Source organism: Tyto alba, unplaced genomic scaffold (genome assembly GCF_018691265.1).
Source record: "Tyto alba isolate M040663 unplaced genomic scaffold, T.alba_DEE_v4.0 Super-Scaffold_200000175, whole genome shotgun sequence".
In the NCBI taxonomy this organism is placed as follows: domain Eukaryota; kingdom Metazoa; phylum Chordata; class Aves; order Strigiformes; family Tytonidae; genus Tyto; species Tyto alba.
The window spans coordinates 78,489-92,330 of record NW_024881290.1 but is presented as its reverse complement, the minus strand read 5'-3'; the positions used below and the strand labels follow the sequence as shown (position 1 = coordinate 92,330).

Genomic DNA, 13,842 nt, shown 5'->3' with positions numbered 1-13,842 from the left:
AGGCTCTGCTGGGTGGGAGAGAGAAGGGGAGAGATGTCAGTGTCACAGAAATCGGGAATGAAATCTCATTAGTGCTGGGTTTAGCATTAATGAGCAGGCATTACTTTATGTGGCTGGGGACATGAGGGAATCATTCCACCTGACATGTCCACCCTACATTACAGTAGCCAAAGCTCATATCCCTCTGTTACATACATATTCATCAAATTTCCTAAAACTCATTATCATATATACATAGTTATTAGGCATGAAGTTTAGGTCCCCGAGGGACTTCCCTGGGGTCATTGGTGGTCTCTAGCAGTCTGTGGTGGTGTTTGGAGAGGCGCCCTTCTTGAACATTTCCTACATATTAGAATTGGACTTCATTGGTTTATGTATGCACTTCTTAACTCCAAACTAGCTTCAGCTAGTTCATTCTTTTTCAGAGCACCTTCATCTCCAAGGACAAGGGCTTCTCATTAGGAGTCTCCCAATTTACACACAAAGCCTCTCCATTTAGGCATTCCCCACGAGGTGTTTATCACAGTTGCCTAGCTGAAGGACCTCTGTGCGACAGACAATGTGTTGCAGGTGTTTGGCTGATTGCTTAAGTTCTTACGCTAACCTAAACAACTGTTTTTTCTTCACCCATTTTCCAACAACAGGGGAAGGGATCTGCACTGCAGGGCATGGCAGGAGGTGCTGGTAGATCCCCTGAAACAGGATTTCTGTTAAAAATCTCACTCCCTGCCCACGTCTCTGCTGCCTGGAGCTGTGCCTGCTGGCTGCCTGGTTTTTTGGTTCCCATTTCCTGCTCTCACAGACCCCATCCCAACTGCTGCGTGCTCAGCTCTGCCCTGCAGACACCTCCTGGGGCAGGGCACTGCCCAGGACCTTCTCTGTGCTGCAAAATTTAGGTACGAATGGCAGAGAAAACCTGCTAAGCCTGCTGCTGGTGGTGCTGGTGATCTGTAAGCTGTGGGGGATTGCTCTGATGCTCCCAGACTCATTCACCTCTCAGTGAAACAGATCTGCATTGTCAGTACCTTCTCCAAACCAGTGAGAGTCATTCCAGCTTCTCACTGCTCACCCAGCCAACCCAGAGTAGCAAACTGAAAGCACAGGCTCCTTCCCTTGCAGGTGAAGCCTCCCTTTTTTTCTCTCTTACAAGTTTCCCCCCCAGAGCTGTCCAGGCTGTCAGCAGGAGCTGTGGGCAGCCCTTACCCACGCATCACCCCCTCAACAGCACAATGACCCTGCCCTACCAGGGGTGATTGTGATGAAGGACAGCCCGGGGTGCCCCTGGCTGCACACCCAGCTTCACGCTCCTGCAGCCGTGCCCAGGAAAAGGGAGATGACATGCCCCGTCCCCCCGACTGTTCGGCAGATAATCACTGCTCCAGAGAGCATCAGCCCTGGCATGTGCCAGCTCTAGAAGGACCCTCCCAGAGACTCTACCAGTACCCACCTGCAGCCAGAGACTTACCGTGTTAGGAGCTGTGATGATTTGTCTCCCAGTGAACTCTCAGCATCCTCCCACTGCACACTGTCTTACATCCCTCTCACTTCTCTCCTCTCCCCTTGTCACCCGTGGGCAGTGCCCTCAGCCCTGCCGTGCTCCGCAGAGATGCTGCTCCCGGGCAGAGCTGTCTCTCTCCAGTGCTTCCCTCTTGCCATTGGCTCCTCCTGCCCCCGGAGCCCGGCCCAGCCCAAGGCACCACTTTCTCTACCCCGCTGCTGTCCCTCAAGAGATCCCTGGGGCTCGAGGGCTGACAGCTCCCGAAAGGCAGCGGGGCCACCCCTGGGGAATGTTCTCTGAAATCAGATGAAGTAATCACCAATGTACCTCTCCCAACAGTGGAGAGAGACTGATTACAACATGGTCTAGCCTGATAAAGCTGTCAATGCGTCTGTCTGGAAAATGGAATTTTCCTGTCAAAAACCAAAAAAAGGATGCATAGGGAGGGATAAAGAAGCAATTTGTTTCCCCTGTGCAGGGCAGGAATTCAGCTGAGGCAATGTGGGCATCTCATGCAGATCTGGAAGCCCTTGGGCTCAAGCAGGACTCAGCTCACCCCATGCACCTCACATCTGACATGATGGGGCAGCTTCTGGCATCTTCTCACAGAATTCACCCCTGCATGCCCCTCTCCCTGCTGCTAAAAAAAAACCTTGCCACGTAAGCCCAATACAGGTGCCTGGTCATCCTTCCTATGATGTGCCCTCAAATACTCCAGGGTGTCTTTAATCTCAGGGTATGACTGCTGCTTGACATATTAAGGGTGTTTTAACCACTGAAAAATGGTTATTGTCAGCCTGGCTTGCACTTCTGACTCTTTAAAATCTTTTGCACTGGGTCTTGTGCACATGACAAAGACTTTGAGGGAGGGAACACAGAAACAGAGGTGGATGGGACTGAAGAGGATTTACCAAGTAATTGGGATAGATGCATGTTATGGTCCTTATCATGTGTGATCAGTGCCAGTAAATGCCTCGTGGAGTCGATGTCATCAGGACCTGGTCATGGTCAGACAAACTGTGCTCCTTTTCACATATAACATCCATGGACATTTTTATCTGACCTAATCTGTAGAACTTCCACAAACAAAAATAATTTCCATTTCTTAGGACAGGAATCAACCTGTTTTCAGAGAAACAATTTAAAACCCAAAGTAAAAAATACTCGTTCACAGAGAGGTCCAAAATATCTGGGTTTGACATTTAACAAGTGGGTCAATCAGAGGAGCCTCCCAGGGTGACCTTGCCGACTGAGGGTGGGGGTTTCTGCTTCTGGGGGTCTGAGAGTCCTTATGGGATGCCAGAGAGAGCACAGGGGATTGTGCCAGGCTTGCTGTGGCATGCCTAGGAAAGAACCAAATGCAGGGAAAGGGAAGGACCAAGGTGGTTTGGGGAGAAAGAAGTATCAGAAAACAGGGGGAAAAGGGGATGAAAGGAGCTGGTCACGTGTGGCTGGTCAGTATACTGGTTTAGGCGTACCATGGAACTGATGACTCCAGTCTGTCCTGTCTTCTTATGAAATTCCATCCACCACAACTTTCTGGGGTGAGGAGATGTCTGCTCTTGGTACGGATAGAGGTCCAAGGGCCCATCCCTGGAGTGGGAAGCACGAGTCAAAGGGGCTCAGGCACCTTCAGGGCCAGCAACTGGAGAGATCAAGCTGTGTGCATGTGTCATGTTGGTGGGTATGTCAGTGGGTAGAACCACTAGTGTACATCAAACCAGATTAACCAGCAAGTAGGAGAGTCTTGGGAGCCAGGTATTTAGAGACCCTACGTCTGGACTAGACCCTGCTGAGTCCAGAGAATCTGTGAGTTGGTTGCTTGAGGGAGAAAGTGGCCCAAAGCAGCACCTGGAGAAAATGTGGGCTCTTGCAGTCAGGTATTGATAAGGCCACAGGTCTGGATCTGGAGGGGAGGTTGTCCTTGGTGTGAGAGAGCAGCAGGAATGCATGGAGCTCTGCCTGGGGACTGACGATGAGTTAGCTGAGAGCTGATAGGCCAGGATCAGAGGGCAGAACAACATGGGCAGCACTGTGGGAGGATGGGTGGATTTCTGCTCCAGACCTCTTGATCAGGTAGATGAGGCCTTCTTCAGACAATTGGAAGGAACTTCATGTCTGCAGGCCCTGGACCTCATGGCAGACTGAAACTGTCCCAGTTGCCTCTGCTGAAGAGGTGCAAGCCACCCAGGAGGATTTTGGAGCTCACTGGTGCCATCTTCCTGACAAGGGTGACTGAGGAGCCAGTGAGGTGAGGTGCCCTGCAGCAGGACTTGATACTTGCAAACAAGGAAGAGCTGCTCAGGGCTGTAACAATCAAGAGTGAGAAAGTAGAGTGTAGGATGCTGAGAGAAAGGAAGAAAGCAAGGGGCAGGACGTCAGGAGAGCAGGCTTTGACCTGCTGAAGGACCTGCTTGGAAGAATCCCATGGGATACAGCCCCTGAAGAGGAAAGGGTGCAGAGAGCTGTTTGATGGTTAATGATCTCCTCTTTGCACTCCAGAACAGTCCACACAGACATGCTGGAAGTCAAGAAAAGGTGGCAGGAGGATGGCATGGATGAGAAGGAAGCTCCTGACAGAAACCAAGCATGAAGAGGAAGGACAGAGGAGGTGGAACCTGACAGCATTCCAGGCTCAGCAGTTCTGTGATGCTGTGCTGGAGAGAGTCATTTGCGTGTGCGTGTGCTTGTCTGTGCGTGGAGGAACTGGGGGGATGAGGGAATCCTGGATCCAGGTCCCAGACAGCTGGAGGACCTAAAACCAGCTTCTGGAGAGATCCTTATTGTTTCAGTCTCTATACAACTGCAACTCCTCAGGCTGTTATTACGTGAGAGACACCACCACCATCAAGGTGAGCTATCTGCCCAGAGGCACTAACAGCTGACCAAATGGAGCTTCAGCCCAGGGAAACCTGAGAAACTCTGGGATTCTGGCCAACAGAAACCTCTTGAAGTTTACAAGGAGAAGTGTCCAGTCCTGCATTAGGAGGAAGAATAATCTCCTCATTTATCAGGACAGGCTTGGACCTGAGTAGCTGAGCAGGACCCTGAGGAGAAGGGCCTGGGCACTACGAGGACACCATACAAGACAGCTGTGCATGCTGGCCACAAACAAGGCCACCTGCATACAGGTCTGCACTAGGATGAGCATGGCCACCCAGACTATCCTGACATGGGTTGAAGTGTGGTTTCAGAGATGGTGGAGGTTTTTCTCTAAATTGAGAAACAACATGAGAAAGAAAGAATGGCACATAGTGAAGCTTTTGAAGTAGAGACTGGACATGAGGATTTCATGTCACGTTGAGTTGCATGAAGCGTCCCTCCAAGTGCAGTACAGTAGGCCACCCAGAAAGAGTCTGGATTAGCCAAAGCTTTGCATTCCAACCAACAGCCCGGGAGGACAGAGAGATATCAGTAAGGGTAGGAAGATGGTCAAGTGAGAGCAAGGCTGGTAAGCACGGTGGATGTCCCCAGCCATCAAGAAATCAACTGCAGGCCTACCAGGAGACACCTAATCCTTACAGCACTGGGGCCTCATGGCTGTAAGGCTGGGGGAGATGAGGACAGGGGATTTCTCCCCTGAGATTCTCCAGGGGAGAAAGCTGGGGGGATGAGGACAGCCTGCAGGGGAAAAGGCCCAGGGCATGCAAACGCATCGGACAGCTTCTGGTGGAGATGACAGAGGGCTGTGGGAAAGCTGAAAGCCCCCAGTAAAGTCAACCCCATCACAATTTTGGCTATGGCTGTTGTCTCTGTAACTGATGCCTGTGAGGAGGCACAGTCCCTTGCAGCACGGGGGCCTCATGGCCTCCTTGTGCATCCTCAGGAGCCTGGGAGGTGCACATCTCCATAGCCCCTACCCCAGGAAGAGCCCTGAGGAATGTGGGAGGGACAGGATCTCCCTTCCCAGGGGCTGGGTGTTGTGGCTTGGCCATTTGTTTAATGGGCCTAGGGCTTGGAACTTTGGCTTAATACAACACACTCAGGTTTACTCAGCATCAGAGCCACCTTTCCCTTTTTGTTTCCAACTTGTCATCACTGCCTCCAGAATTCTGCTCTAACAGGACCCTGATGAGGCTTTGTCAACAGTGTCCCTCAGTGGAAGCCATTAACAGTGCAGGAAACTTTGGAGTTGGAATATAACTTTGACTTCTTCAGAGGTTTCTTCAGCTTCTCTGTGCCTGAGGTTCATGGAGTTGGCACCAAACCCTCCTGAGGGGTCATTAAACTGCCTTGGGCTGTTGCTGTGGTGCTGAGCTGGGCCGGGCTCCTGGGCCGGAGGGAGCTCCTGGCAAGTGGGCAGCACTGCAGAGAGACAGCTCTGCCCAGGAGCAGCTCCTCTGCAAAGCGCAGCAGGGCTGAGGGCACTGCCTGCAGGCACCCAGGGCAGAGCAGCGAGGCACACACAGCTTCAAGGCAGCCTGGGCTGGGAGGCTGCTGAGAGCTCCGAGGAGGAGAAAGCATCAGGGCCCTGGCCACAGTAAGTCTGGGGGTGCAGGGCAATGCAGCTGCAGCTCGGGGAGGGATCTGGGGAAGGCGGCAGAGCCGCCAGGAATCTGCCTCCTGCCTAGAGGAGGAGGAGGAGGAGGAGGAGGAGGAGGAGGAGGATCTGCTCCCGAGCAGGGCTTCCCTGGTGCCCCCTGCGAGGGCCAGGGCATAAGGGCTGCCTTCTGGCAGGGCCGGCTGCAGGGGTGTGTAGCCGGGTGTGCAGGCAGGGATGCCCAGGGATGTCCTTCCCAGCAGGGTCCCTGCACCCCAGGGGGCTGTGTGCTGGGGCAGGGACTCTGCCGCCTGCCAGGGTCAGCACTCAGCCTGCCCGGGGAGCTCCCCATGGCGCTGTGGGGGAGCAGCTGTGGGGTAAGGAGAAAGCCACTCTAGGGCAGGGCAGGGTCGTTCTGCTATTGAGAGGCTGCTGCATGGGTCAGGGCTGACTGCAGCTCCACATCGCCCCTGGGACATTTCACAGGGCACTTTTCAAGAAGGACATCAAGGCGGGGTGCTACCAGGCAGTAAAGGAACTTACCAGGATTGGTGCTTTCACTCCCCTGCTGTGATGGTAGGTGGATATGGTCATGGATCTGTTCAGGTTTGCACAAGAGACAAACACTCCTACAGCATTACAGTGAGTGAGGAATGGGTTTATCAGGAAACCTGCTAAAGTCCCTTCACCCACCTCAGCCTACAGAAAGCATTAACATCACCTTTGTGGTCTCTTCAGGGTTTATCTGAAATTCTCTTCAAGACTTGCCAGCACAGAGATCCCCCTGGTCAGTGTCCTGCTGCCAGGAGGTGTATTCTGGGCAGAGCTGAGGACATGGTGGGCGGGATGGGATCTGTGAGCAGGGACAGGGAGGAGATGTGGGGACAGAGAAACAGTTCCTGGCAAATAGAGCTCCAAGCAGGATCCCAGGGAGTGCTGAGCCATCCCTTGGGGGTTGTCAGTCTCCTCGCAGATTCCTTTGCTTCTCTCTGACAGGGGCCATGTCCTGCCCTCTCCATCATAACTGAACCTCTGTGGTGGTAAAATGATTTTTCAGACCTTTCCCTGCGGATAAGAGAAACAAGACTCCCCTGCTTTCATTAGAGTCCAGTTACATTTTTTTTTTTTTTTTTTTTGAGAGTAATTTTTGTGTGCAGTCATCCTCCAGATAGCAGAAATGAAAGCACAGGGCAGCTGGGAACAAGCTTGATTGATACTGCTGCTCTCCTGACTCTGCACTGAGCAAGAGACAGCTGAGCCCTTTTGCCTGTCTTGTCTTAAGACTCCACACTTTCAGTCATAAAGTTGAGGATTTCTACCCCTAGAAGTAGTACTCACCAGATGTGATGACGGTGGAAAATAAAAGACACAGAGAAAGTTATCATAACACATGATAAACCTCTCTTCTGCATCCCACTCTCTTGGGAGTCATAAGTGCAGATATTGAACATCTCTATTAAGAGTGAATTGCATCTGACATCCCTTGTGAACACTGGAGGAGACAAGAACCAGCTCCCATGTCCTCACGGCAGCAGGGCAGAGCTGGCTCCTTGGCAGCACATGGGCAGAGGTCCTGCTCCTCAGAGCAAACAAAGGAAATGTGTTGGAATTGGGAGTTGGGGGGAGGGATTTTGTTGAGAAATACAGTGGCTTTGCGTGCAGTCTGTCACAATTGTCCCATCTTTTCCTTCTTAGGCCACTGTCCCCATCTCAAGAACCAGCTGATGTCCAACAGCAGCTCCATGACCCAGTTCCTCCTCCTGGCATTTACAGACAGACGGGAGCTGCAGCTCCTGCACTTCTGGCTCTTCCTGGGCATCTACCTGGCTGCCCTCCTGGGCAACGGCCTCATCATCACCGCCATCGCCTGCGACCACCACCTCCACACCCCCATGTACTTCTTCCTCCTCAACCTCTCCCTGCTCGACCTGGGCTCCACCTCCACCACTTTCCCTAAAGCCATGACCAATTTGCTCTGGAACACCACGGCCATTTCCTATGCAGGATGTACCGCGCAAGTGTTTCTGCTTCTCTTCTTGATTACAGCAGAGTTTTCTCTCCTCACCATCATGGCCTATGACCGCTACGTTGCCATCTTCCAACCCCTGCACTACGGGACCCTCCTGGGCAGCAGAGCTTGTGTCCACATGGCAGCAGCTGCCTGGGGCACTGGGTTCCTCTATGCCACACTGCACACTGCCAACACATTTTCTCTACCACTCTGCCATGGCAATGTGGTGAACCAGTTCTTCTGTGAAGTTCCCCAGATCCTCAAGCTCTCTTGCTCAGGCACCTACCTCAGGGAAGTTGTGCTTATTGTGGTTAGTGCCTGTTTATTCTTTGCTTGTTTTGTTTTCATTGTGCTGTCTTATGTGCAGATCTTCAGGGCCGCGCTGAGGATCCCCTCTGAGCAGGGACGGCACAAAGCCTTTTCCACGTGCCTCCCTCACCTGGCCGTGGTCTCCCTGTTTATCAGCACTTCATTTTTTGCCTACCTGAAGCCCCCCTCTATCTCCTCTCCACTCCAGGACCTGGTGGTGGCTGTTCTGTACTCAGTGGTTCCTCCTGCATTGAACCTCCTCATTTACAGCATAAGGAACCAGAACCTCAAGGATGCAGTTCAGAAACTGATGACCAGATGTTTTTTTTAGAAGCAATATACTGCCCATCTTCTCCATATCACTTTTACTATAACTCATTACAGTCTCAACCTGTCTTCCTGTCTTTTATATATTTTGTAGTTGTTGATGTTATTGTTGATTTTTTTTTTTTTTTTTTTTCACTTCTAAGTTGTCCATAAAGTGTTTTCACTATTCTTACTATTTCAATTTCATTATCTATCTGTCCGGTTTGACCCAGAGACAGTGTAAATGAATTTCCACACCCTCTGCATTTAAATACTGAAAAGGACCCTGCAGTGACTTTTTTGTCTGAGGCTTTTTTTCCAAGACCTTCTCTGGTGCTGCTGCGTCAGCTCCTGCATACAGAGTCCCTGCACAGCAGATCTGTGACAGAGCTGGCCTCTCTAACAGCATCTCCATCACGAAAGGGGATCTCCTCAGGGCAGTGCCCAAACGCTTAGGGATTTTTCCAAGATGCCCAAGGAATAGACTCCAAAGCGGACTGTTTCTCTGCTTGTTTCCCCATGGGCTCAGTGGGATGGCTCCCAGTATGGTCTTACAGGGACTGAGGAATGGCTCAGGTGTTACTTGTTGGACAGCACCCACACAGATGGTGAATGATCTCCAGTTAAACTCCCTGGAGCTCTACAGCATGTGATAGGACTGATGGCAGGTGAATTTTTTTTCTGGAAGGAGTCTGGAACTGCCAGCAGAGTGCAGGTGATCTAGGTGATCTGCAGGATCAGCGTGTGCCAGGAGGTCAGCAGTGAGTGGAGCCCACTGAACACAAACATGTCCAGGGTGGAGGGACCCAGGTATAAAGTGCTAAATCTGGGTGTGAAGTGCTGAGTGAGGGCTCTGCACCCCCAAGGGACACAGCAGGCACAGGGAAAGGAGCCTGGTGAGTGATTTGTTCCACCATCAGTGGACTCTTGTAGCCTGAATCCAGTGCAGCATCCAAACACATCTTGTGGTGTGGGAAATAAGGCAGGGTACCTCTGAGCACCCTCCATGGCCACATAAGAGCTTCTGTGGGAGGCAGTCGGTGGCAGTGATGTCCCTGAGCTGGGTCTGCCTCCCAGCCTGACCAGCACAGCACTGTAAAATCATCCTGGGGCCCCAGGCAAGCCCACTTGTTCCTCAGAGCAGCATCAGCAGCTCAGGGGCTGTGGAGAGTATGGAAAGCGGGTGCAGAACTGGCTGTCCAGGCCAGCACAGATGTGCCCACCTTGAGGAAAGGTCCTGTGGAGAGGTGGGATGTCCTGGGAGAAGAGCAGGACACTGTGTGCATGGAAGGGAGACATGAAAAGAGAAATTCTTTGCTGTGGGTGCCAGCTGAGGGCAGTGGGAGCTGCCTGAGGAGTCCCAGGGCCAGGACTCTGTGCTGTCCTGGGGAGCAGGGCTGGCCCGGGGGACTGAAGGCTCCTAGCAGGTGATCTCCAGGCCATGACAGCAGGAGAGACACTGACAGTAACCTCCATCTCCTTTCTGCGGGGCCAGACCAGACTGGGCTGCTCTGCTCGGCTGGGGAGAAGGCTGGGGAGTGGGGAGAGCTGGGAGGGGGTTGAGATGTCTGGGTGCAGCAGTGCTGGGCAAGGGATAACACCGCTGTACCACTGAAGTGTGTGAGTGTGAAAGGTCAGGGCACACAGCTGTGTCCTCACACAGCCAGGCCTCTCCTGGGAGAGACATGAAGGACCATCAGGGCAGGACCTGCCCTCTGCCCGTGTGCTCTGAACACCTGGGGAAAGATGCCCCAGAGTGATCGTCACACACCAGTCAGGAACAACCACCATTTCCAGCACGGGCCTCTCACCCCAGCTCAGAGAGGTTGTTTATCCCTCCATGGAGGGACACTGAGTGACCAGGTCAGCAGTCCATGTTTGCATTGTACAGATGAGTCGTGAGTATGCAAATTGTGTGCACGTGGGGAGATGAACCTGAATGAGCACAGATGCCCTCAGCTATTCCCGGGGATCCCATGAACGTCTGTGGGACAGACAGTGTCTCACAGTCACTTCACCTTGAGCGTACTGTCCCCTGGGAACCCACCAGAATGCAGCACTGGGATGTGCTTCCTTGAGCTGAGGTCCCCGTGTCCATTCCTCATGCCTCGGGGCACCTCAGAGGAGTGCAGAGCAGGGTGGTACACTGCGAAGCTCAGGTGCCTGCCAGCTTCTGGGAGCAGCAACTGGAGGCCAGAGAGACACTACAGTTGTGACAGTGCACTGCCTCTGCGTGTGCAAGGGAAGGACTCGTGCCTCTGAACACCCCTGTGGGCATGAAGAGCACACGAGGCCAGCTCAGATGTGGACATCATCTCCTCAGATGTGGTCCAGGGGGTCCCTGTTGTGACAGCAACCTTGCCTGAGCCCACCATCCCCCCAATCCCCATCACCATTCCCCCCAGTCCCTGTGGCCCTGTGTCCCACACTGTCCCCATGTCCTCCCAAATTCACCAATTCCCACAGGTGATCACCTCCAGCACCAGCCCAGCACCCACTGCCACCTCCCCTGTCACCACCACTCTCCCCAGTGTCCAGCCCATGGTCAGACTGGTGGCAGTGGAGCCCATGGTCCCCAGTACCACAGGCAGCGTCCAGAAGTACATCATGGTGTCCACACCCCCCACCAGTGACACCAATGTTTGCACCAGGACCCCTAAAGGCACCACCATTCTGGACCCCGACTGTGCCCCTCCGCCACTGCCTCTCCTGCTGTCCCCTCCACTGTCCCCCCCAAATCAGAGGCCTGAGAGGACTGTTCCAACCCCCCCCCCCACACACACACACTCAGGAAAGCTAACGGGACCCTTAGATGGTGGCAGACTCCCCCCAGTGACCCCACTGGGACCCCACTGCTCTGGGGATGGGTGGTGGCCTGGGTATCTCCTCACTGTTCCCATGTCCCCCACACAGTGTCCCCCAGTGTCCTGGAACCACTCTATGGGGATGAGGGGTGGCCTGGGGATCACCCAGTGTTTCCCTGTATTGTTGTCCTGGGTTTCAGTGAGTGGTGGGGTTGTTTTTCGTAGCGAGGGAGGTGGCGATAGGGAAGGCCCCTGGGAGAAGTTTCTTGAAGCTTCCCCGGCTCCAAATCTGCCCCACCTCCACACCAAGGCCAAGGCAGTCAACTGCGCCTCTGCGCTAATACGTTTAAGAAGGGACGTGGTGAGAAGGAGTGGGACTTGTAACGAGGAATTGAGGCAGCTGCGTGAACACAAAGGTCAATGGAGGAACGGAGGAAGAAAGGAGGGGGGAGGTGTGCTGGAGCAGAGACCCCCCTGTATCCTCTGGTGAGATGACAGGGTGTCCCTCCCCCTGCCACCCATGAAGATCCACGGTGGGGCAGACACTGATTTATGGTCTGTGTTTTGCATAGATCACCAAGGTGACAGTGCCCAAAAAAACCTGGGATCATGCGGGAAAAGGCAGACCTCACTGTTACTGTAGTTCAGCGCTGGGAGGATTCCAGCACGTGGGGCTGTCCCATGCCAGAGCAGCTTGGGAAGGGCTGCAGCCCATGGGAGGGACTCCAGTTGGAGAAAGTTGATGCCCCACATTGGAGAAGCGTAGGGAAATGCTGCGGCCCTTGGGAGGGAGTCACATCGGAAAAAGTTTGTGGAGGACTGTCTGCTGTGAGAGGGGGACCATGATGGAGCAGGGGAACAAGTTCCAGCAGCTCCCCCCACCGAAGATGGAAGAAAAGGCAGCACTGACTGCACCCCCCATTCCCTGCCCCTGCGCCGCTGGGGGAGGAGGTAGAGATATCGGGAGCAGAGCTGAGCCTGGGAAGAAGAGAGGGGTGGGGGGAAGGTGTTCTCAAGACGAGGCAATGCTTCTCACTGTCTTATTCTGCTATGTGTTGTTGTTAGTGTCTGTAATATATCTATGTTCTCTTTTTCTTCCCCTAACGAGTTTGCCTTTTGCCTGTGACCATTATGGGTGATTTGCCCCTCCTGGTCCTATCTTGAAGCCCAAGCCTGGCTTATTTGTCCCTTCTCATTGCTGGGAAGGAAGGGAGGAGTGAGCGGCTGTGTGGTGCTCAGATACCCTCTGAGCTCAAACCACAACAGTTGAGCAACCGGCTCTGACCTCAGAGCTGGCCCTACCTGGAACCAAAGGCAGGACGAGAGACTTCCTGAGCACAGGGCAGTCGCACCCTGCATTGTCCCAAGAGCTTATGCTGTAGAGACCCTCAACTCCTGGTGGAGTTGAACCCTGAAAACCTCCAGAGATGGAGATCACAGAGAGTCTCTGGGTGTCCTGCTGCACTGCAGCACCAGCCTGTTAGTCAGATTTTCCTGTTGCCCAGGGTGAAGTTCTCAAGAGGCACTTTGTGGCAGTTGCCTCTGCCATACCGTCTGCCGCCAGAGAAGAGTTTGGCTCCACCATGATCTATTCAGGTAGGCATCACTTGCTTTTAGAGTGCCCTGTGCCTCTCCTTCAGCAGGCTGAAGAGGCTCCGTTCCCTCAGCCTTTCCATATATCTCATGTGCTTCAGAGCCAAAACCCCATCACAACAGACTTCCTCTGGACCTTCTCCAGTTTCTCCATCCACCCACTGAAAGGGGAAACCCACTGGTGCATATAGCATCCATCATAATTCCCATGCTCAACTCCTCAAGGCCGCTCCTCAGCCAGTCCTGTTAAAGCCTCTCCTGGAGCAAGGGGTTATTCTGCTCCTGGTGTGGACCTTGCCCCCTTCTCCTTGCAAAACCCTCCTCCTTGTACATCTTCAGGAGATTTCTGTTGGCCAAATAGGAAACTGCCAAGGAACTTAAGGACTGAAAATTCAACATTTCAGCATTTCAGGCTCATGGGCCAATGCCTCAAACAAGACAACAATATGAGGAGTTGAAAGACACTACAGGTAATGAAAGAGAATTTTGTGTTTAAAGGGGTTGCCGCCCAAGGAGCAAAATGCTACAGCAGCCATGTCAGCAATACAAAAAGAGGGTACAAAAAAAGAAATGCATGGCCAATGGGGAAAGCATTAACAGGCTAGGCTATTCTTTTTGGAGGGTATTAGGATAGTGAAAGAGAAATTAAGGAGGAGGAGGAGGAGGAAAGAGGGAATGGTAACATTGAGGGGGTGGTTAATGATGGGGGAGAGAAGAATCGTCATAGTTTGAAAGTGAAGGCACACGAGTGAGACCCCGGTGTGATGTGCTCTGTATTCACGCCCTGCCCTGCACCTGCGTGACAGGGAACGGCCAGCCCTTGCCTCACTGCAGTGGGATG

At 53.1% G+C, this 13,842-nt stretch overlaps 1 protein-coding gene across 1 annotated transcript; it reads left to right on the top strand.

Annotated features, from left to right (window-relative positions):
* Positions 1–7,861: 7,861 nt before the first annotated feature.
* LOC122153595 (olfactory receptor 14C36-like) lies at positions 7,862–8,629 on the top strand (the record flags this gene model as incomplete). Its single annotated transcript, XM_042793997.1, has 1 exon — positions 7,862–8,629. A coding segment is annotated over one exon (768 nt), but the record flags the coding sequence as incomplete, so codon positions are not given.
* Positions 8,630–13,842: the final 5,213 nt, after the last annotated feature.